Below are 20,437 nucleotides of genomic sequence, written 5' to 3' on the forward strand. Positions count from 1 at the left end.
TGTTGTTTGACCTTTTCATTTCATTTTAAAAGCGAAGAAGGACCCCTGGTGTATCCAAGACTTAAAATATGTGTTCCTATTTATAACTAATTAAACTAATTATTCTTTAGTGTCAATATTAAATTATGCTGCACACATAAAGCGCATGTGTTTATGCTGCATTTCAAACATAAGAGATGGCTAAACAGGTACACAGACATTTTTCATGCACTCAATTTTACCAAGCAGTAAACAGTTAAAAAAAATAAAAAAAGAGACGACATGAAACTCCATTTTCCCCGATGCTTGCGTTTGCCGGGAGTCGAACCCGGGTCTATTGCTTGGAAGGCAATTATCCTAACCGTTGGACTACAAACGCTGTTCATATCATTTGATAAAAAGCAATCTCTTGTCGGGGATCTAAGAGATTAAGCAGGAATGATCTATATATAGGACAAAGGTCAGAACAGTTCAACAGATTACCTGCACACTGCAGGTGCAGAGAATAGGGTGTTTTTTTTTTCTGATTTCAATTCTTCAGTCTTTCAGAACTAATGCTCTTCAAATTTTGATTAGGACAGATAGATGTGTAAATCACCAATAATTTGATTAAATTAGCTACAGGGAGGAGCTGATCATTAAAAGTTGATAAAGGTGAGCATACGAGTGATCAAGAAGAGTCGATGTCATACATAGTCACATTTGAAGGAGAAGTACAGGACCCTGCACAAATACTAATTTGGGGTCACAATGGTACATTTAACAAGTTTAAGGTCTAAAAATTATCTAAAAAAGTTTAAGGTCCAAAAGAAGGTAACCTCTAAGCTATCCTAAATAACACATCTGCATAAGCTTCGGTATCAGGAATTCAGGACCGTCCGTGTATTTTACTCATCGAGATGATACAAAGCAAGAAACGGATATATGCGTTTATACATGCAAAAAAGGATCGTTCACATGATCCACATATGAGCTTTTCCATGGCTGCTAGCAAATCTTGACCATCTCCAAAACCAGTTGATCAAAAAAAACATGAATGCATGATATTCCCAATCTTAATGCTAGTTATGGATCACTCCATTCATACATTTATTGAGCATGTGATGGAGAACTACAATAAACTCTTGAACAGTCTTAAGCTTTGATGAAACACAGTTCCCAGCTGCCTGTGGTGTCGTCCACGTCATCAAGAGTCCATAGGTAGCACGCCAATGGGTTCAAAGTTATAGGTAGCATTTATAAAATCAGACCTCAGCTATAGCCGAGGACAAAGGACAGAAATCCCAATTTCAGAAAGAAAGTCGAAATCCTTGCATAATAGTGGTAGGAGGAGAACAAAAATAGGCGATTTTGTCGAGCCAGTTCTGCTAAGGAAAAGGGAATTGTGGTAATACCTTATGTTGCGAGGGATGACAAATAAATGTGGTGTAAAACCCAAAATGAATATAAAAACAACTTCCTAAAGTATGGAAATTGTATACTTGATATCAAGAGATCAAGAACATATAGGATAAAGGCTAATTACATATATGCATATTCAATCAATACGTTTTGGGGGGAAAACCCTATTATGTAAATATAGGCATAAAAGATCTGTTGGTTTTCTATTCATTCATGGCATGGATAGAGAGCAAGAGATCGGGGTATGGCAAAGGAACTACATTTTCTTACAGTGCACCAGCCAAAACCTTTGTTACAAAGGGGTATATGACCTTTTGCAGAACTTTTAGGTTGGCTTCTACAATAACTGATCTGCTACAGTACACGTGGTTTTTATGTTTATAGATCAAAAGTAGCTATCTAGTAAATTTCATTTTGAATTACTCCTTGCCAACATAGCATTTTACTGCTGCTAGCTGATTACCAATCTTCATGCATGTTCTAGTGACAGCTTAAAGCACCTTAGTCAAATCCAATTTGACTACTACTTTCTCAAGACAAATTAATTTCCAACAAGATCCTCTAGAGTGGAAGGTATCATGTGTGTACTGTGTAGTACGTGTAGCATAATAATATGACAGAATTGGAAACATGAGCTTCAGGTATACAAGGGAACACCTAAGAAAGAACTTATCTCATCATCAAAACAGTGGTCCATGGTACAGGGAATGCACTCAGCTGAGATTACTTTGTAATCATATAGATATAGGTGGTCCTTTGTATAGGAATAAGGGGGCAGTGTTACACTAAATGAAAGCAGAGACATCTAATCTAAGTTACCTCAAGACCTTCTCGGCTGCATACTTCTCTATTTTCAATGTCCTATTCCTTCTTCTAATGTTTTCGTTGTCATCACGCTCGACTTCATCAACGAGAATAATTTCAGGTTCGTCATCAGCTTCAGCATCATCATCATGGTAATCAGCGGATTCCAGTTCACCATTGTCATCCTCCTCCTCCTCCTGCTCCTCTTCAACATCATCTTCATCATCAAAATATTCGTCATCCATATCCTGTTGAGCTCGCAGAGTGTGGAACTCTGGTGGGGGAGGGCAGTCTTCAGTAATCGCTTCGTCTCGTTTCATCACAAGATGCCGAATGATTCTCTCATCCTTGTCTAGCAGGGTCTTGAAGTCATTAATGTATTTTGCCTGTATCTCGAAATTCATTAAAATGTAGTTGGCATGCCTTGCTTTCTTTATTTTATAAGCAAGCCTGCGTAGTCCCCAATTATTAAGCCTCCATATCCTTCCTTTTTTCTCTCTGACAAAATCTGCATAGAGAATAATATCATTTGTACCAGTAATTAACTGCTAGATCCAAAAGGCTGAAACAAAAAAAAAAGAATGTTTTATGAGCACTGGCTGATCCCCACCCAAAAAAGGTTATACACACTCCTGATCAATCAAAGAAACACAGAAAATCCTATTGCTCTAACAACTATAATTGTTAGACATGAGGTGACTGAGGTTAACTCTTTGAGAGAGTCTCCTATCCACAACTTCCCTCTAGACCTAGCTGCTCTTGAAGTTCCATCTCTTAATGGATAAGGCTTTTCTGCTAACATATAGCAATTTTTGAAGGAAGGAAAGCTAGAAATACCCAATATCTTGTTTTTGCAGTTGCACACTACTACAACTATATGAATATGTTTGTTGCCATGAGGTGACTGGCATAAATCTTTAGGAGAGTTTTTTTTTTTTTTTTTTTTTTTTACTTTTATAAAAGAACAGCTGTACAAGAAAGGCGTGTTGAGAAATGCACCTTGTACTTTTGATACAACGTCTTCAACTTCTTCCACACGATCCTCATGAATTAGGTAAACCACTTCATAGTGCCGCACTACACAAGGGATAGACTTAATCATGTTGATCAAAGATTACCACATATAAATAATAATGCAAATGGACAGGACATATATAAAACCAGCAAAAAAATATCTCAGTGAATGAGGAAAGGCAATGAGTCTCACTTCTTTTTAGATTCAAATCACTCTCCATTTCAATATTAAGAAACGCATATAGCTTCTCTGCAAAAGAAAATGTAATGGGTTAGACTGGTTAAAAAATATTTGCATGAACCACAAGAAAAAAAAAACAGGATCAAAGAAAAACGAAAACCACCTTCTTCTGCATCAGCAAATTCAGGTGCAACTTGGCCGTCTTCTTTCAACATTTTCTGCAGAACAACCAACGGAACAAAAGAGAAAAAAACCATCAATTTCATTCTCATTTGTCATGAATTAAAATAATATCAGATATGTTAAAACATATGGGCACAGCATTTTTTGTTATCAGAACCCAGTCAGCGATGAAGGACAACATGCTCTGATAATATTGAGGTTGAAAGCTATATGACCAAATCTAGTAAACAGGTGAAAATCAGTAATGCCCCCGTGAGCAACAGAGTTTTAGCTAAGCAAGAAATGCCATAGCTTGTACAGATATTCACAACGTTGGTAATGCACTAATACCATATCGACGAATCTTATAAGTTGTAACTTGCAACTAACCATAATTAGCAACATTGTACCAACCATTAGACAACCTAATGCATCGACTATATAATTTGGGTCAACAACAGCAAAATCTAAGTCAGCCCTGGAGCCACCATTCTAGATTAATTATGCAATTCTATCCAAACACAGAAAACGCATATCAAACAAGTCGCTACAATAAATACTAAAAGTAAAATTCAAGCATTCAGGCGACCATGCAAATGCAAACCGACCCGGTAGCCCTTGAATCTACCGCCACTCAGAAGCAAGCACCGTTCGTTCTCTCTCCAAATTCAAGCCAGGAAGCGGCGAGAAGGAAGAGCAGCCGGAGGAAGAGCCGGCGAGGTGGAATGGAGGGAGAGACAGCAAGCAAGCCCGCACCTTTCTGAGCAGGACGGCCTCGGGGAACGCCCCGGTGGCCTCGCCGGCCTTGGGCGCGAAGCTGTGCGTGTCCACCCTCTCGTCCTCGTCCTCCCCGCCCTTCCCCCTCCTCCTCTTGGCCGCCGCGGCGGCAACTGTCAGCCGTCGCCCTCGACACTCCCCGCCTCCACCGGATGCAGATGAGAGGGTGGAAGCGGAGAAGCGCGGGAAGCTCAGCCTCAGCTGCGACTGCGGCTGCGGAGCGAGGAGGAGGGCGAGCGGCCGCGCCGCGGCGGTGGCCTCCATGGTCCGCGGCAAGAGCGGCGAGCCGGCGAGGAGGTTCTTGCCGGGGTTTTGGGTGGGGGACGCGGAGCGAAATGGGCGACGTGATTGAGAGAGAGAGGATAAGGTGGATGATGGGCCGGATCTCACTTGGGCCCACATTTACATCAAAACAGCCCATATCGTACATGGGCCTACTTCACAGATGGGCCCACCAATTTTACTGGAGGCCCACATATGTTATGCCAGATCATCACGACAATCCGGCCCAAGTGGTGAGCAGAAGGTCCAACAAATAAGAAGCCCGAAATGTGCAGACGACCCATCAGATTCAGTCTCGGCCCGTCAAATTTACATCAAATCAGCCCATATCGTGCATGGGCCTACTTTATAGATGGGCCCAGCAATTTTACTGAAGGCCCACATATGGTAGGCCAGATCAGCCCATATAATACATGGACCTATTTCACACATGACCCAAGAAAATTTACTGACGGCCCACATATGTTACGCCATATCATCACGACAACTCGGCCCAAGTAGTGAGCAGAAGGCCCGATAAATAAGAAGGCTGAAATGAGCAGCCGGCCCATCATATTCGGTCCAAAAGTTCGTGTTAATTCAGCCCATCATCATATTTACATCAAATCAGCCCATATCGTACATGGGCCTATTTGACAGAAGGGCCTGCCAATTTTACTAAAAGGCCCAACAAATAACAAGGTTGAAATGTGCAGACGGCCCATTATATTCGGCCCAAACTTTCGCGTTAATTTGGCCCATCGTCATATTTACATCAAATCAGCCCACATCGTACATGGGCCTAGTTGACAGACGGGCCCAGCAATTTTACTGAAGGCGGACATATGTGCAGACGGCCCATCATATTCGGCCGAATGTTCGGTGTAATTCGGCCCACAAGAGATTATGCGAGAACAAGTCCACGTGAAGCTCTCCTTTCTCGCCGCCGCCGCCGCCGCCGTCGACGGGCTAGGGTTTCGGCGCGGAGAGCCATGGACGCGGCTGCGCGGACCCCCCGCTCCTCCACTACAAGTACGCCGAGGTGCCGGACGCCCCGGCGCTCGCGGCCGTGTACGAGTCCCGCTGCCGCGCGCTCGCCCTCGTCGGCCGCGTCCGCGTCGGCCCCGACGGCGTCAACGCCACGGTGAGCATCCTTCGATTTACTACCTTTTTGTGTCGAGAAGGTCGACGCCGTGTTGTTCTCGGTGTCGCCGCTGCATTTTGGTAGCTCGGAGGGAGGATGGCGACGCTGGAGGGGCACGTCGCGGAGCTGAGCTCCAACGCCCTCTTAGAAAACTAACTGTATTAATTATGATGTATATATTACTGCTTCTTGAAAACCAACTGTTGAGCAACCTTCCATTGTGAATAGACTGGCATCTGTCAAACAATCAACCTAAACTACTGATTGTTGTTCGAATGCAGGCTTCCTTGACACGGCATTTGTCCACAAAATTTCTCTCTTTCTTCTCCAGGATTCCAGTAAGGAGTATGTATGTGAGTTGTACCAAAAGAATGGAAAGCAGTGATGCCAAATATCACCAAGACAAGATTGCGAAACAGAGTCAGAGCTAATAGATTCTTCTGACTTTGGAAGACCAGCGATTATAAATCAAATTGCATCCTCTACAATTCCCAGTAGTAATGGTAAGGTCTGTATCAGTTTGCTTTTGCACACTCCTGATAATATGCTATTTTTCTGAGCAAGTATCCCCATCTTTTAAGCCAATCTTACAGAAGGATCTTGCCATTGGAAGCAAAGGTTCAATAATGAGGTCAAAATTATCTATGTACTTCTTTCATACAAAGCCAAGGTTTAATATTATTTATGTGATTCCATGGCGTTTTAACCTCTCTTTATTTATTTTGAATGAGCACACACTTGTATTCTTCGCTTCAGACTTCAGTATGCAAGTCAGCTATATCTACTCATATTTCTTAAGGATGAGCTTCCTCTGATGTGTGGAAATTCTGTACAGGCAGTGATCAGCTCGGTAAACTAAGATCCTCTGTTTGCATGGTTTCCGTCAGAATGCATCAAATTTTAAGGGGAGAACATCAGCACTTGCCAAGAAGCTAAAACACATTGCCAAGCTTGTCTTCATAGATGCTCCACACGAGCTTTCATTTGTATACAGACCAAATCCAGATCACAAATCTGATCGATCTTCATTGCCATCTGGCACACCAAAGAGAAAGCACTGAACTTGCGAATCAATTCGATTGGGTTGTTGCTCCATTATCGAGCATGATATGGGCCATATAATTCCTACGCGACCACCCTATATTGATCTAATCATAGAGTTCCTGTCCAATTTTCTTTGAATTGTTTGGGAATAAGGCAATGTGCTTTTCATGTAAGTTGTAACTTGTGACATTCTTTGATGCATCTCTCGTATTATCGTCTCTACTTCACTGCTTCGGCATTCTGTTTGTCTCTGAGAGAACCCTACTATATGCTTTGCAGCCTACTTGCTATCCCACTTCGAACTTTGTTGTTTTAAGAGTATGCAATTTATGTACCTGTTGATTTATAGTCGAACAATTTTGAATTATAATATTTTTCCTGCAAAAAAATCGAATTATAATGTTGGGTTCTTAAGAATAGTTATATCTCGGCAACAAAAGTCTAAAGTCAATACTATTAAAATCTGGGCATACTATCTTTTACATATGTTTTTAAGTCAACACACACACCCACAATTTATTTTTTGATAGTTAATATGTTGTTTTGCTCATGCTTAATTTTAGTGAAACTGTAAGGCTTTCAAGTCTGAAATTCAAATTATATAATGCTTAATTTTAGTGAAACTGTAAGGCTTTCAAGTCTGAAATTCAAATTATATAATTTAAAGTATCTGTAGTTTTATTTTTTCCAAATATACTCGGCAAATATCAATCCCTGCTACAGTTTGATCAATTCTAGTTGCGCAGCTAATTTTTGGCCTAGTAAAGAAGTGCACGTAAATTGGGAGCGAATGGTCCTTGAAATTCACCCTTAACTTGACTAATTTTGTAGTCAAGGGTGCCTAGGAGTGCACTTAAAATGCGGCCCAGAAGTGTTCATAAATTTGGCCACAACTTAAAATCACAAACTCATGCTGAAAATTCCATGCCCAAAAGTGTTTACGAGTTGGATTGTAAATTCCAAGGTGAATGTACCCGTGGATTCAGCCCGAATATAGGAATCCGGTCCAAAAGCACATTTCAATTTGGGCCGGAGATACCAATAAATTCAGCCTAGAAGAGATTGTGAATTCCGCCCAAAATCCAATGTAACTTCGGCCCAAAAGCACTTGTATAAATCCAGCCCAAAACCCAAAAGTAAATGTGCAGACAGCCCATCACATTCGGCCCAAAAGTTCGCTTTAATTTGGCTCATGATATTACATCAAATCAGCCCATATCATTAACGGGCCTATTTCACAGATTGGCCCATTTACATCAAATCAGGCCATATCGTACATGGGCCTATTCATATATGGGCCCACCAATTTTACGGACGGCCCATCATATTCGGTCCAAAAGTTCATGTAAATTTGGACCATTTTCATAAAATTAGCCCATATTAGCCATGGGCCTATTTCACAGATGAGCCCAGCAATTTTACTGATGGCCCATCATATCCGGTCCAAAAGTTTGGGTTAATTCAGGTCCATCATACAAATCAGCCCATATCACACATGGGCCTACTTCACAGTTGGGCCCATCAATTTTACTTCCGGCCCATCATATTCGGTCCAAAATATCGCGTTAATTCGGCCCATCGTCATATTTACATCAAATCAGCCCATGTCGTTCATGCGCCTATTTCACAGATGGGCCCACCAATTTTACCGGAGGCCCACGTATGTTAAGCCAGATTATCACGACAATTCGGCCCAAGTGGTGAGCGTAAGGCCCAAAAGATTATAAGGCTGGTAATATTCGGTCTAAAAGTTCGCGTTAATTCAGCCCATCATCACATTTACATCAAATTAGCCCATATTGTACATGGGCCTATCTGACAGAACGATCCACTAATTTTACTAGAAGGCCCATCAAATAAGAACGGTCCATTATATTCGGTCCAAAAGATTGCGTCAATTCGGCCCAACAATCTCTAACCCTAATGTGAGGAGGAGAGGTGGAGTGCTGCTCCCGTGGTCCGGCTGGAGGTGGAGGGGAGAGAGACTGGTTGGGGCGGCGGGGGCGGCAGGACAGCGCATAGCGGCCAGGCGGCGAGGGGCAGCGGGCCTGCGCGGAGCCGCTGAGCCGGGGACGGGGAGGCGAGCCGGGAGCGGCCGGCCCGCCGACGCGCCGTCGTGCGGCCGAGCTGGCGGCCCGACGAGCCGCCGAGCCGAGCGCGTTAGCGGGAGGGCCGGAGGGGCCGACGGGCGACCGCCGAACGGTCGGCGCCTGAGCAAGCAGGAGGCGGCGACGCCGGCAAGGGGACTCAGGCAGAGGCCAGCGAGGCGAGCTGCAGTCTGCAGCAGTGCAGCCGGCCGGCGGCCGTCCACTGTCCAGGCACTGATGGACGCGGCGGCGCGGACACCGGGGCCGGAGGGGGAAGGAGGCCGATACGGGGTGCTCCTCTACTACAAGTACGCCGAGGTTCCGGACCCCCCGGCGCTCGCGGCCCTGTACGAGTCCCGCTGCCGCGCGCTCGCCCTCGTCGGCCGCGTCCGCGTCGGCCCCGACGGCGTCAACGCCACGGTGAGCATCCTTCGATTTCCTTTTTGTGTCGAGAAAGTCTACGCCTTGTTGTTCTCCTCGGTGACGCCGCTGCATTTTTGTAGCTCGGGGGGAGGATGGCGGCGCTGGAGGAGCACGTCGCGGAGATGAGCTCCAACGCCCTGTTCGAGGGCACCGACTTCAAGCTGGCCTCCTGCGAGGACCCCGTCGATGAGAGGGTCGCCAGGGAGTGCGGCTTCACCTCGCTCTCCGTTCGGCTAGTGAAGGTTCTCTGCTCCCTCGCCGGCAAATGGTCTCACCACCCATTGGGGAACTCAATTAGCGGCTCACATTACAAAGTTGTGTTGTTCTTGCAATTGGCAGGAGCTGGTCACGCTTTGTTCAAACCCGTCGTTGGCAACTCCTCAGATTACATGTGCCGGGAGACATTTGTCAGCTGCCGAGTTCCATTCGGTGCTCCAAAGTGTCGGTCAGTGGATTCTGAAATCCGTGTTGTGATTGTCTAGATAAAATTGATGGCTGAATGTTAAGCTGGGGTTTTGTTATAGCAGGAACTACTTCAGATTCTGAACCACCCGCGGAAAAGAGTGATGTGGTTGTCTTGGATGCGCGAAATGTTTATGAGACACGGATTGGCAAGTTCCATGTACCAAACGTGGAAACACTAGATCCAGAAATCAGGCAATACAGTGACCTGCCACTGTGGATAGATGAGCATGCTGAGAAGCTCCGTGGCAAATCGATTATGATGTACATATAACTGCATCATGAAAATTAAATGTTGAGCAAATTGCTGTTGTGTATAGACTCTGGCATCTGTGAAGTGATCAACCTAAACTACCGATGGTATTTTCAGGTACTGCACAGGAGGTATACGGTGTGAGATGGCATCAGCTTATATCCGCTCGAAAGGTGAAGGCTTTGAGAATGTATTCCAGGTATTGCAGCCCCCTTTATCGGTAAATTAACACTTCCAAAAATGGTGTTGTTTTTTGAGGATGTTTTAGTAGTGTGCATTGCTTGGGAGCAACTGATTATTCACTTCTTCTTATGCTTGCATTAGTTATATGGTGGCATCCAGAGGTATCTGGAGCAATTCCCTGATGGTGGCTATTTTGAAGGGAAGAATTTTGTATTTGACCATAGGTGATTACTCAATCTGTCACCTAATACTGTTCAGTCAACTGTTTAGTTAATAATTTCCTCGATTCTATACTGCTAATTTTTTTTGATGTGGATAATCAGGATTTCCGTGGGAAGCCTAAAAGAGAACATACTTGGAACTTGTTTGCTATGTGGTTCTTCTTTCGATGACTATTCCTCTCGGTGTCGTTGTAGCCATTGCAGAATGCTGGTATTAGTGTGCTCCACATGTCAGGTTGGTAAAATCCGATATTTCAAATTGCTTTCCCTACAGACTACAGTAACTTTTTTAGTGACTGGCATCTCAACTTCGGTTATTCGAATACACGTTTCCTTGACACGGCATTTGTCCATTAAATTTCTCTCTTCTCCAGGATTCCAGTAAGCAGTATGTATGTGAGTTGTGCCAAAAGAATGGAAAGCAGTGCTGCCAAATATCACTAAGACAAGATTGCGAAACAGAGTCAGAGCTAATAGATTCTTCTGACTTTGGAAGACCAGCGACTATTAATCAAATTGCAGCCTCTACAATTCCCAGGAGTAATGGTAAGGTCTGTATCAGTTTGCTTTTGCACACTCCTGATAATATGCTATTTTTCTGAGCAAGTATCCCCATATTTTAAGCCAATCTTACAGAAGGATCTTGGCATTTGAAGCAAAGGTTCATTAATGAGGTCAAAATTGTCTTTGTACTTTTGTCATACAAAGTAGAGGTTTAATATTCCTCATGTGGTTCCATGTTATTTTAACCTCTCTTTATTTATTTTGAATGAGCACACACTTGTATTCTTCCATTCACTTCAGACTTCAGTATGCAAGTCAACTATATGTACTCATACTTCTTTAGGATGAGCTTCCTCTGATGTGTGGAAATTCTGTACAGGCAGTGACCAGCTCAGGAAGCTAAAGATCCTCTGCCTGCATGGTTTCCGTCAGAATGCATCAAATTTTAAGGGGAGAACATCAGCACTTGCCAAGAAGCTAAAACACATTGCCGAACTTGTCTTCATAGATGCTCCACATGAGCTTTCATTTGTATACAGACCAAATCCAGATCACTACTCTGATAGATCTTCATTGCCTTCTAGCAAACCGAAGAGAAAGTTTGCATGGCTGGTTGCTCCCAACTCAACATGCGACACTGAGCAAGATTGGAAGATTGTCAATGCGCTGTTTGACCCTCTTCAATATCAACAACAAACCGTTGGATTTGAGGAATCATATGCGTACCTTGAAAATGCTCTCTCTCAGATGGGGAAGATTGATGGCATTCTTGGTTTTTCCCAAGGTGCGGCCATGGCAGCCTTATTCTGCAGACAGCAGCAGAAGACTTGTGGCACCCTGAAATTCAGGTTTGGGATGTTCTGCTCAGGGTATCCAGCACCAATTGGTGGTTTCGACGGTGAGATAATTAGGCTCCCCTCTCTTCATTGCTTTGGCAACGGTGAAGGTCACGATAGGCAGATAGCAAACATGGCAAGCACTGAACTTGCGAATCGATTCGATAAGGGTTGTTGCTCCATTATTGAGCATGATATGGGCCATATAATTCCTACTCGACCACCCTATATTGATCAAATTAAAGGATTCCTGTCCAATTTTCTTTGAATTGTTTGGAAATAAGGCAAATAGGCAATGTGCTTTTCTTGTAAGTTGTAACTTGTGACATTCTTTGATGCATGTGTCGTATTATCGTCTCTACTTCACTGCTTCGGCAGTCTGTCTCTTATGATAGAACCCTGCTGATTGTATGTTTTGCAGCCTACTTGCTATCCCACTTTGAAATTTGTTGTTTTAAGAGTATGCAAGCATTCCTGTTGATTTATAGTCGATCAATTTTGAATTATAATATTTTTCCTGCAAAAAACGAATTATAATGTTTGGTTCTTAAGAATAATTATATCTGGGCAACAAAAGTCTAAAGTCTATTAAAATCTAGTTATCCTATCTTTTACTTATGATTTTAAGTCAAAATTTGAACTTTAAAACTTAATTTGGAGTTCTTTCATTGTATTTTATTTTCTAGTATTTGCTTTTAAATCACGAAAAATATATATGTACTCACAAATTATTTTTTGATAGTTAATATGTTGTTTTGCTCATGCTTAATTTTAGTGAAACTATAATGCTTTCAAGTCTGAAATTCAAATTATATAATTTAAAGAATCTGTGTTTTATTTTGTCAAATTTACTCAGCAAATACCAATCCCTGCTACAGTTTCTTCATTTCTAGTTGCGCAGCTAATTTTTGGCCGACTACACACGTAAATTGGGAACAAATGGTCCTAGAAATTCAGCCCTAAGTTGACCTAAATTTGTAGTCGACCGTGCAGCGCAGCTGAATTTGATCCGAAAGTGCAGATGAACTCGTGCCACGTTTCTGCAATATAATCCAGCCCGAAAGTTTGTGTGAATTTGGCCTAGGAGTGCGAAGAAAATTCGGCCCAGAAATGTGCATAAATTTGGCCCACAAATTAAAATCACAAACTGAGGCTGAAAGTACTCGTAAATTCCATGGTGAATATACCCGTGGATTTGGCCCAAAAATGTTTGCGAGTTCGGCCTGAAACCATTTGAGAATTTGGACCCAACACAATGCAGGAATCCGGCCCAAAATCACATTTCAATTTGGGCCAGAGGTACCTCCAAATTCAGCCTAAAACTGATTGTGAATTCAGCCCAAAAGTGTACGTAAATTCGGCTCAAAAGCACTTGTATGAATCTAGCCCAAAAAGTACAAAAGTAGACGTGCGTGTGAATTCAGCCCAAAATTTTCCTCAAGTGGTTGTAAATTCGGCCCAAAATGCAGCTGAATTCGGCCCATTGATCCAGCCCAAAAGAATTGGCGAGCTCGGCCCGCAATTACGTCCAAAATCCAGAACAAATTCGGCCCAAAATGCGCGTAAATTTGGCCCAATTAGTAGCAGCCAATATGATTTGGTTGGGTCGGGTTGGGCTATGAAGCGTTCGGACACGGCGAGACGAGACGGCCAGCATCAGCAAGGGGAGGAGGGGTTTACGGCGGCGGCGGCGGCCATGGTGGCGGCGCTGCGACTCCTGCGGAGGAGTCTGCGATCGAGCGAGGTAGGTACTCAGCCCAGCCACTCTTGGTCGGACGCCCCCCCGAAATTCCTCTCTTTTATTTACTTGTTCTTGCTGTGGTTTAGATATTCTCTAGGTGGGGATTTTGTGTGGGCTGCTGCTTCCCCCGTTTCTTGTTTTTTTAATAAGAAACTTGTTCTTGATTTTGTTTAGAGATTGTTTTTTAGGGTTTTCAAGTGCCAAGCGTCGTAGGTAGCCGTTGCTTGTCGGCGTCGCCTTTACTTGACGATGCTATTTTCGTGTGAGCTTCTCTTGGCCCTGTGCGGGGTTGGCTGAGGATGCAGCAGCTTAAAGATGCGATTTTGGGGCTCACTTCGTTTGATTCCGCCTTTGATTTTGTTTAGTCGCTTATGGCCTTATGTCTGAATTGGATTGGGAGTAGCCTAAAGGGTTGGCGCCTGGGTAGGTGATAATTTCAGTCTGTTAATTTTTCTGGGTTGTACTCCTTAGTTTAGTGTAACATTATGCTCAAATTGTTATACTTCTTTCCATTGCATGACATGACAGATTATTAGCTAGATGACTAGATGTGCCTGTAGCTGGATTGGTATTGACTTCTTTTGATGGGTAGTAAGTGGTAACTGGTAGGTAAGTAAGTAGTGATAGTATATTAGAGATGATATATTATGAGGTGCTTTAGTCTTCAGTTTTATGAGTTCTTGATGCGAAATCCACTGTACCGTGTCAAATTGTTAGTAATGCTTTGAGATTTGATGGTTGCTTTAGATTAATCGCATGTGTCTCATCCTGTTCTTTTCAGAATATAGTGGATATTATTACCCCTCCTTTTTTAGCTCTGTTGGCATCTCCTTAGGCCGCGTTCGTCCAAGAGGTGGTAAGTTAACTTACTCCGGCGCGGAAAACGTAGTAATAGATTAGTATATATTTAATTAATTATTAATTATTAAAAAAAATATAAAATAGATTAATATGATTTTTTAAAACAACTTTCATGTAGAAAATTTTTGCAAAATATACACCGTTTAGCAGCTCGGGAAGCGTGCGCGCGGAAAATAAGGGAGTTAAGTTAACTCACACCCCTTGGCGAATGCAGCCTTAGCCTTATTGTCACCTTAATTAAGAGGAACGACATTAGAAAAATGAAAATTGCTTGTGACCATCGGTTTCCTTTCCTGATGATAATTGACGAATTTCCTTTGTGACCTTAATACTTGATTTGATTTCATTGATTATTTCGTGTGTGGTATGAACAAAAGAAGATTTTACATGGTGCAATATTCAAAATTTGAAATGTGTTTTATGCTTCACCGGAATTGGCATGCAGGCAACGCCTCGGTTTTTATCGGCTTCTCAAAATTTGGTTCAACGAGTTGCATATAACACCAGAGTTGTCGATGTTGGGCAACCAACACCCCAATCACATCCTGAGGTACTTCCTTCTTGGATAACACAATAGCACTAGCCAATCGTGTTAAATTGTTATGGTGACATTATAATTTGTTTGTTTACTTTGATAGTTGACAATTTTAGCTTGGAGACAGTTCTTTTGATGATATTTAGACATTCCTGGCCTATTTGGTTTCTGGCTAACTTTAGGAAACAAAAATTAAGAGTAGCAGTAAGTACTGTGCCAATGGGGATAAGTAAGTATGTGAAACCCTAACTGTGACAGTGAACCAAACAGTCATCTAAGAAACTATTACAATATTAATGTTTTGGGTGGTAAGGCTAAGCAAACCAAACCTGCTATTGCTAATTCAGTGTCTTTTTCGAGGTGATACAACTCAATTTGTTGGCATGCTTATTACCTATGACAACGTTCATATTACAAAATTATTTATTTTTTTTGGTAAAAATTATTTATAATCACTAGTGCACAATAATAAAGAATATCCTCCACATTTTTTTTAGTCAGATAAAGCTACTCCTTGATTATAGATCTTATTCATAAGTCCTATTTACTGAGAAGTTGAATTTTTGGGAATGTGTCCTCTTTGGATTATAATTTTTATAGATGCTTATAAACTGGCTTAACCTATTTTGGCAAGTCTCAATGGCTAGAATCAAGCCTTATTAGGTCCAATGAGGCTTATACTTGTTGTCTTCCCAGTTGCAACAAACAAAACAATATATATGCTATTTTCCATTGCTTTTATAGTTTGGTAGTGTGCTTGCAAGAATCCCAAGATAATTCTACTTAAGAGTTATTTTAAAATGCTGTAACAATATGAACCAGTTATTAGCTGAAGGAGAGATTACACCAGGTATCACTAGCGATGAGTACATCTCCAGAAGAAAAAAGCTTTTGGAGGTTCTGCCTGAGAAGAGCTTGGCCATTATTGCGTCTGCAGAGCCGCAGATGATGACTGATGTAGTGCCATATCCATTCAGACAGAATGGTGAATATCTGTACATTACAGGTTGTGCACAACCTGGTGGTGTGGCAGTTTTAAGTGAGGGAACTGGTTTATGTATGTTCATGCCGGATACAAGTAAGCAGGTAGTGATAAGCTCTTATTTCCTCAATAACATTTCTAGTTAAGCTGCATCATTCTTAGAAATTGTAATCTTGTGCTAGGATGTAGTTTGGCAAGGTCAGACGGCTGGAGTTGAGGCAGCTGAGAATTTCTTCAAGGCGGACAAAGCATTTCCACTTAGTGAGATGCAAAAGGTAACCTCTTATTACCATTATTTTACCCCTACTACTTTTAAGCAGTAGTTATTACCTCCTAATCGTTACCTTCCTCTAGTGGTACTACTTTATTAGATGTTTTCTGTTGATCACTGAATGACGCGCTATTGACACAACTACCATTAACATGCAGATCCTCCCTGAAATGGTTGAGCAGTCAAAAGTGGTATATCATAATGTAAAGACGCTTTCGCCATCTTATAAGAACTTGGAATGCTTCCGTAGGGCATTACTCAACAATAAAGTAAAAGATATTGCATATTACACTGATGAACTGCGGTGGATCAAGTCAAAATCAGAAATTGGGTTGATGCGAGAATCAGCAGCTATTGTTTCTCAGGTATTTGGTTGACCTTTTATTTTATCCTTCTCACATGCTTAGGAGTTTAGGCCTTTAGGGTCTTGCTTTATGAGTCCAATCTTGGATAGAAAAAAAAACAGTAAAATGTTTCTGATATCTCATGTAGAGAAGTGTGCTGCTAGTTGTGGCAGATGAGGGTACAAGGTTGCTGGTACAGAACTAGATAGGCACATGCGGTACTCCTTAGCCAATGTGATAGCTGACAGTGTGATACACATGGAGTAATTTGTAAGGACATACAAGTTCTTCATGATTGTGCATGACACCATATTGCACTTATTCCCCTGCCCCTCTGGATGGCTCCATTTGTTCCTTTACCCCCACATCATATGCCCACACCATTATTTGGGATTACAACTAGACCACCTTAAAAACAGGTGTGCTGATATATTAGCATTTAGAGTTTCTAGTTCAAGCTGACAATATGCAATACACAAGCTGTACAATAAGACGAAGCAGCTAAATTTGCAAGCGACATACTCTATCGCTGGCCCATCATAATTGTTCTATGTACTGACATCATATTCTCTACCGGGCCAGTCTCTTTTACAGACGATGTTGCTATCAAGGACCCACAGGGAGGAAAGCCAGCTGGCAGCTAAGATTGAGTATGAGTGCAAAATGAGGGGTGCCCAGAGAATGGCGTAAGCATATATTACCATATTGTGGCTGACATACTGCATGTTGTTTAATTAAATTCATAAGCATGAGAAATACGAGGTCCCTGCTTGGATGATTCACCTTTTACTTTTGTTGCATGCATTAGGTTCCATCCTGTAGTTGGTGGTGGAGCAAATGGCAGTGTTATACACTACTCAAGAAACGATGGAAGGGTAAACAGACTTTTCTTGTTGCACATCTGAGAGCTATTTTCTTGTGAAGTTAATTTTAGCTATTTGACAGGTCAAATCAGGTGAACTACTGCTCATGGATGTTGGCTGTGAGTATCATGGCTACCTTAGTGACCTGACTCGAACATGGCCACCCTGTGGCAGGTTTTCACCTGCTCAGGTAAGTTTTCACGTTTATATTTATGTGCTAGATCTGTATACAGCAGTTAACAATTTATATTTCTCTACTTGTTCTAAATCCACACCTTGACCATAGGAAGAACTATACAGCCTGATACTGGAGACAAACAAGGAATGCATAAAGCTTTGTAAACCAGGTGCAAGCATTAACGAGATACATGATCATTCGGTATTATCACATCATCAGTTGTAAATTCACTTTTTTATATTTCACAAAAATTCAAAAGATCCAAGCTTTCTAATCTTTGGGTGCAGGTAAGGATGTTGATTAAGGGTTTCCAAGAACTTGGAATTTTAGAGAAGGGAAAATCTATCCAATACAATTATTTGAATCCAACAGCAATAGGTTCTTACCACTCTGTCCATTAACATTTGGCCTTGAATGCAAGGGATTGGGCCCTGGGGACCAGCTTAACTCTCTGTCTTGCTGTCTTCCAGGTCATTCGTTAGGAATGGATATTCATGATTCTGTCAAGCTTAGCAAGGACAAGCCCTTGGAGCCAGGCGTTGTGAGTAGATGCTTCATTCCTTTCTGTCTAGTTATTTTTAATCCTCTTAATGATTATTCTTTGCGTGCAACTGGATACAATTCCCAACTAACCCCCAACCCAATTTTCCTAAGCACTGTGTTCTACCAAAATTAACCAAATCATCAACTTTTCACATCATTCCAAGTTCTAATGCTGACGAGAAATCCTGTTATGCGCACAGATAATAACTATCGAGCCTGGGGTTTACATCCCACCGGTGCCGATCCTGAAAGAGAATGCCCCGGATAGGTACCGGGGCATCGGAATCAGGATAGAGGATGAGGTCCTCATCACCGAGTCCGGCCACGAGGTACTTATTCTCTCCAATCTTCTATCTTTAGTACAGATTGGACCTTGGATTGGTAAATGCTTCCATCAGGTATTGAAGGATCATCATCATCATCATCCTGGGCTTTGGTTGCAGGTCCTAACGGCGTCGGTGCCGAAGGAGATCTCTCACATAACCACCCTTATGAACATGGGAAGTAGTAGTAACTCCATGATGGATGCCCATGAGCTGAGAGCTGCCTCCTACAGTTGAGAAGTTCAGACAATGCTGTCTGGATTTGATCTTCCCTATTCCCACCGGGGATCTTCACATCCAATTCCGGTTGACATTCATTCTTCATCAAACCTGGGAGATGAACCGGGACTATCAGGCCTCAACTGGTAAATAAAAACTGAACCGCCATATTTGTCTCAGGGTGGGACGGATTTTTCACTGGTTTTCATGAGAAAAACCAACCGTTTTCAGTGTTTGCAAATATTTTTTGAGTTATGTCAGAACCGAAATTTGTAACATACTATCAGATGATGTACAAATTCAGACGGTCACAGAATCAAAAGCGTGAACACAGAAACAAAAGCACGAAATTTATGGTTTAAAGAGACCCATTTTCTGTCCATGATATTGGCACCTCAAAATACAAGTGAAAAATTCAGACGACAATAATGCCATTGAGAATCTGCTTAAATTTTTAAATTACACTTTGCGTCATCTTTTATCATCTAAAATTTGCATTTGGGTACCCTTAAAGCTATTATTTCTTTTACTTTGGATGAGGTAAATCTGTCAAGCGGTGGCTCGGGCCACCCAAAACGACTTTTCTAGCCTTGGCTAATATCCAAACCTTAATAATGATATATATACCAAGGTGAAACATGTTGAGTTGTGATCCGCTTGTATAAAGGTCTCTTCGCTGGAGTAAAGCGGCTTGGGCAGGAGCACTGTAATCTCATCCGATACAGTGTAATGGTGAAGATATTTACTAGCTAATGCTTGGGATTTTCTTTCTCCCAAAATGATTTTCTTCTATTTTAGAAGGATTTTCACGTTAAATCTCGTATCTTTCGTGAGTGATTAATCGTTTATTGGCCAATAATTTAGGCTCCAAATTACAATTTATTTTCTTTAAAAAGAAAAACAAGAAGATCAGTGGTCAATCTCCACACGGCTAGGCACCGTTCAGACGAGGCAAAGTAATTAATTAGTGCAGGTTTGCCTGGACCTTTGCACGGTTAACCATCGTCGTCAGGTGCGGTTAGCCGAAAGAAACCCTAGAGATAGAAAGAGAGAGACGCCATCAAGCTGTGAGATGGCAGTTGAACAACAGCAAGGCAGCCATGAATGGATCAGTATCTGGTTAGTTAGGTTTTCTTTTCTTTTCTTTTCTTTTTGTCTTTTAATTTCTTTTCTTTGGGGTTTGTTTATTCTGCCAAAATTCTTAGGTTGAGAGTCATATCAGATGTCAAAAGATTATTCGGCGACTAACTAAAAAACTAATTACATAGGATGTCATGAAACCACGAGCCGGTTTTTAAGCCCAATTAATCTATCATTAGCGTATGTGAGTTACTTTAGCAGTTATGACTAATCATAAACTAATTAGGATCAAAATGTTCGTCTCCCAAATTTCTTTTAAACTGTACAATTAGTTATTTTTTAACTACATTTAGTATTTTATACATATGTTTAAAGATTTGATTTAACGGGTGAATGCATAACTATAAGAGGGCCTTTGGCTGCTCCATGTTGGATGGAGGAAACAGCAGGTGATGGCAGCGGCACGTTGGCGCTGTTATTGAGCATGGTGCCTTAAATTTGGCACGCAGAAAATTGCGTTGTCCGAAAACGCATGCAGGATTTGCTAGCACCACCTGCTGCTTCATGCTCTCGTAATTGTATCCATGTGAGCAGTCATGGGCCTCTCAATCCACCACGTCCACCGCAAATAAATTACTGGGTGTCCCGATAAGTCATAAGTCGCTAATTATATGTATAATTTAAACTGATTTGTATAAAAATCTGGTAAACTCTTTGTAAAATTATGGTAATATGCTAAGAAAATATGGTATCCTGATAGA

General features: G+C 41.9%; 3 protein-coding genes, 1 long non-coding RNA gene and 1 other non-coding gene across 8 annotated transcripts; 3 read left to right on the forward strand and 2 right to left on the reverse strand.

Moving 5' to 3' along the window:
• Positions 1-286: 286 nt before the first annotated feature.
• TRNAG-UCC lies at positions 287-358 on the reverse strand. Its single transcript has one exon. It is a non-coding gene; the product is annotated as a tRNA-Gly (tRNA).
• Positions 359-1,970: 1,612 nt separating this feature from the next.
• LOC102721603 lies at positions 1,971-4,633 on the reverse strand. The gene is given in 5 exon segments (XM_040529492.1): positions 1,971-2,692; positions 3,184-3,261; positions 3,392-3,464; positions 3,466-3,597; positions 4,298-4,633. Coding segments are annotated over 5 exon segments (1,065 nt in total). The 5' UTR covers positions 4,583-4,633; the 3' UTR covers positions 1,971-2,195.
• An 838-nt stretch (positions 4,634-5,471) lies between these two features.
• Positions 5,472-7,144, forward strand: LOC121056007. Of its 3 annotated transcripts, none has more exons than XR_005812943.1 (3): positions 5,472-5,723; positions 6,005-6,393; positions 6,559-7,144. It is a non-coding gene; the product is annotated as an uncharacterized LOC121056007 (long non-coding RNA). The 3 variants fall into 3 exon arrangements; XR_005812944.1 differs by having other exon boundaries at positions 6,005-6,231; XR_005812945.1 differs by having other exon boundaries at positions 6,005-6,226.
• A 1,616-nt stretch (positions 7,145-8,760) lies between these two features.
• LOC102708021 (rhodanese-like domain-containing protein 6) lies at positions 8,761-12,238 on the forward strand. 2 transcript variants are annotated; one of them, XM_015843323.2, is made up of 9 exons: positions 8,761-9,274; positions 9,358-9,519; positions 9,617-9,722; positions 9,802-10,003; positions 10,110-10,191; positions 10,317-10,399; positions 10,499-10,631; positions 10,771-10,942; positions 11,280-12,238. In XM_015843323.2, the coding sequence occupies exons 1-9, from the start codon at positions 9,092-9,094 to the stop codon at positions 12,002-12,004; spliced, it is 1,848 nt and encodes a 615-aa protein (XP_015698809.2). In that variant the 5' UTR covers positions 8,761-9,091; the 3' UTR covers positions 12,005-12,238. The 2 variants fall into 2 exon arrangements, with proteins under 2 accessions (XP_015698809.2, XP_040385758.1); XM_040529824.1 differs by having other exon boundaries at positions 9,805-10,003; positions 11,280-12,237.
• Positions 12,239-13,374: 1,136 nt separating this feature from the next.
• LOC102721886 (intermediate cleaving peptidase 55, mitochondrial) lies at positions 13,375-18,976 on the forward strand. Its single transcript, XM_006664042.2, has 13 exons — positions 13,375-13,480; positions 14,784-14,888; positions 15,696-15,959; positions 16,038-16,130; positions 16,285-16,491; positions 17,053-17,156; positions 17,279-17,345; positions 17,416-17,523; positions 17,620-17,712; positions 17,799-17,889; positions 17,982-18,052; positions 18,255-18,383; positions 18,498-18,976. The coding sequence occupies exons 1-13, from the start codon at positions 13,433-13,435 to the stop codon at positions 18,612-18,614; spliced, it is 1,497 nt and encodes a 498-aa protein (XP_006664105.1). The 5' UTR covers positions 13,375-13,432; the 3' UTR covers positions 18,615-18,976.
• The last annotated feature ends 1,461 nt before the right edge of the window (positions 18,977-20,437 follow it).

This window comes from Oryza brachyantha, chromosome 12 (assembly GCF_000231095.2).
Source record: "Oryza brachyantha chromosome 12, ObraRS2, whole genome shotgun sequence".
Classification (NCBI taxonomy): Eukaryota; Viridiplantae; Streptophyta; class Magnoliopsida; order Poales; family Poaceae; genus Oryza; species Oryza brachyantha.

Excerpts from the sequence above, each read along its gene's own strand:
- LOC102708021 (XM_015843323.2), top strand. The coding sequence starts at position 9,092 with ATGGACGCGGCGGCGCGGACACCGGGGCCGGAGGGGGAAGGAGGCCGA. Across the intron at positions 10,632-10,770 it reads TAGTGTGCTCCACATGTCAG|GATTCCAGTAAGCAGTATGT; the intron begins GTTGGTAAAATC and ends TCTCTTCTCCAG. Across the intron at positions 10,943-11,279 it reads TACAATTCCCAGGAGTAATG|GCAGTGACCAGCTCAGGAAG; the intron begins GTAAGGTCTGTA and ends AATTCTGTACAG.
- LOC102721886 (XM_006664042.2), top strand. The coding sequence starts at position 13,433 with ATGGTGGCGGCGCTGCGACTCCTGCGGAGGAGTCTGCGATCGAGCGAG. Across the intron at positions 13,481-14,783 it reads GGAGTCTGCGATCGAGCGAG|GCAACGCCTCGGTTTTTATC; the intron begins GTAGGTACTCAG and ends ATTGGCATGCAG. Across the intron at positions 14,889-15,695 it reads CACCCCAATCACATCCTGAG|TTATTAGCTGAAGGAGAGAT; the intron begins GTACTTCCTTCT and ends AATATGAACCAG.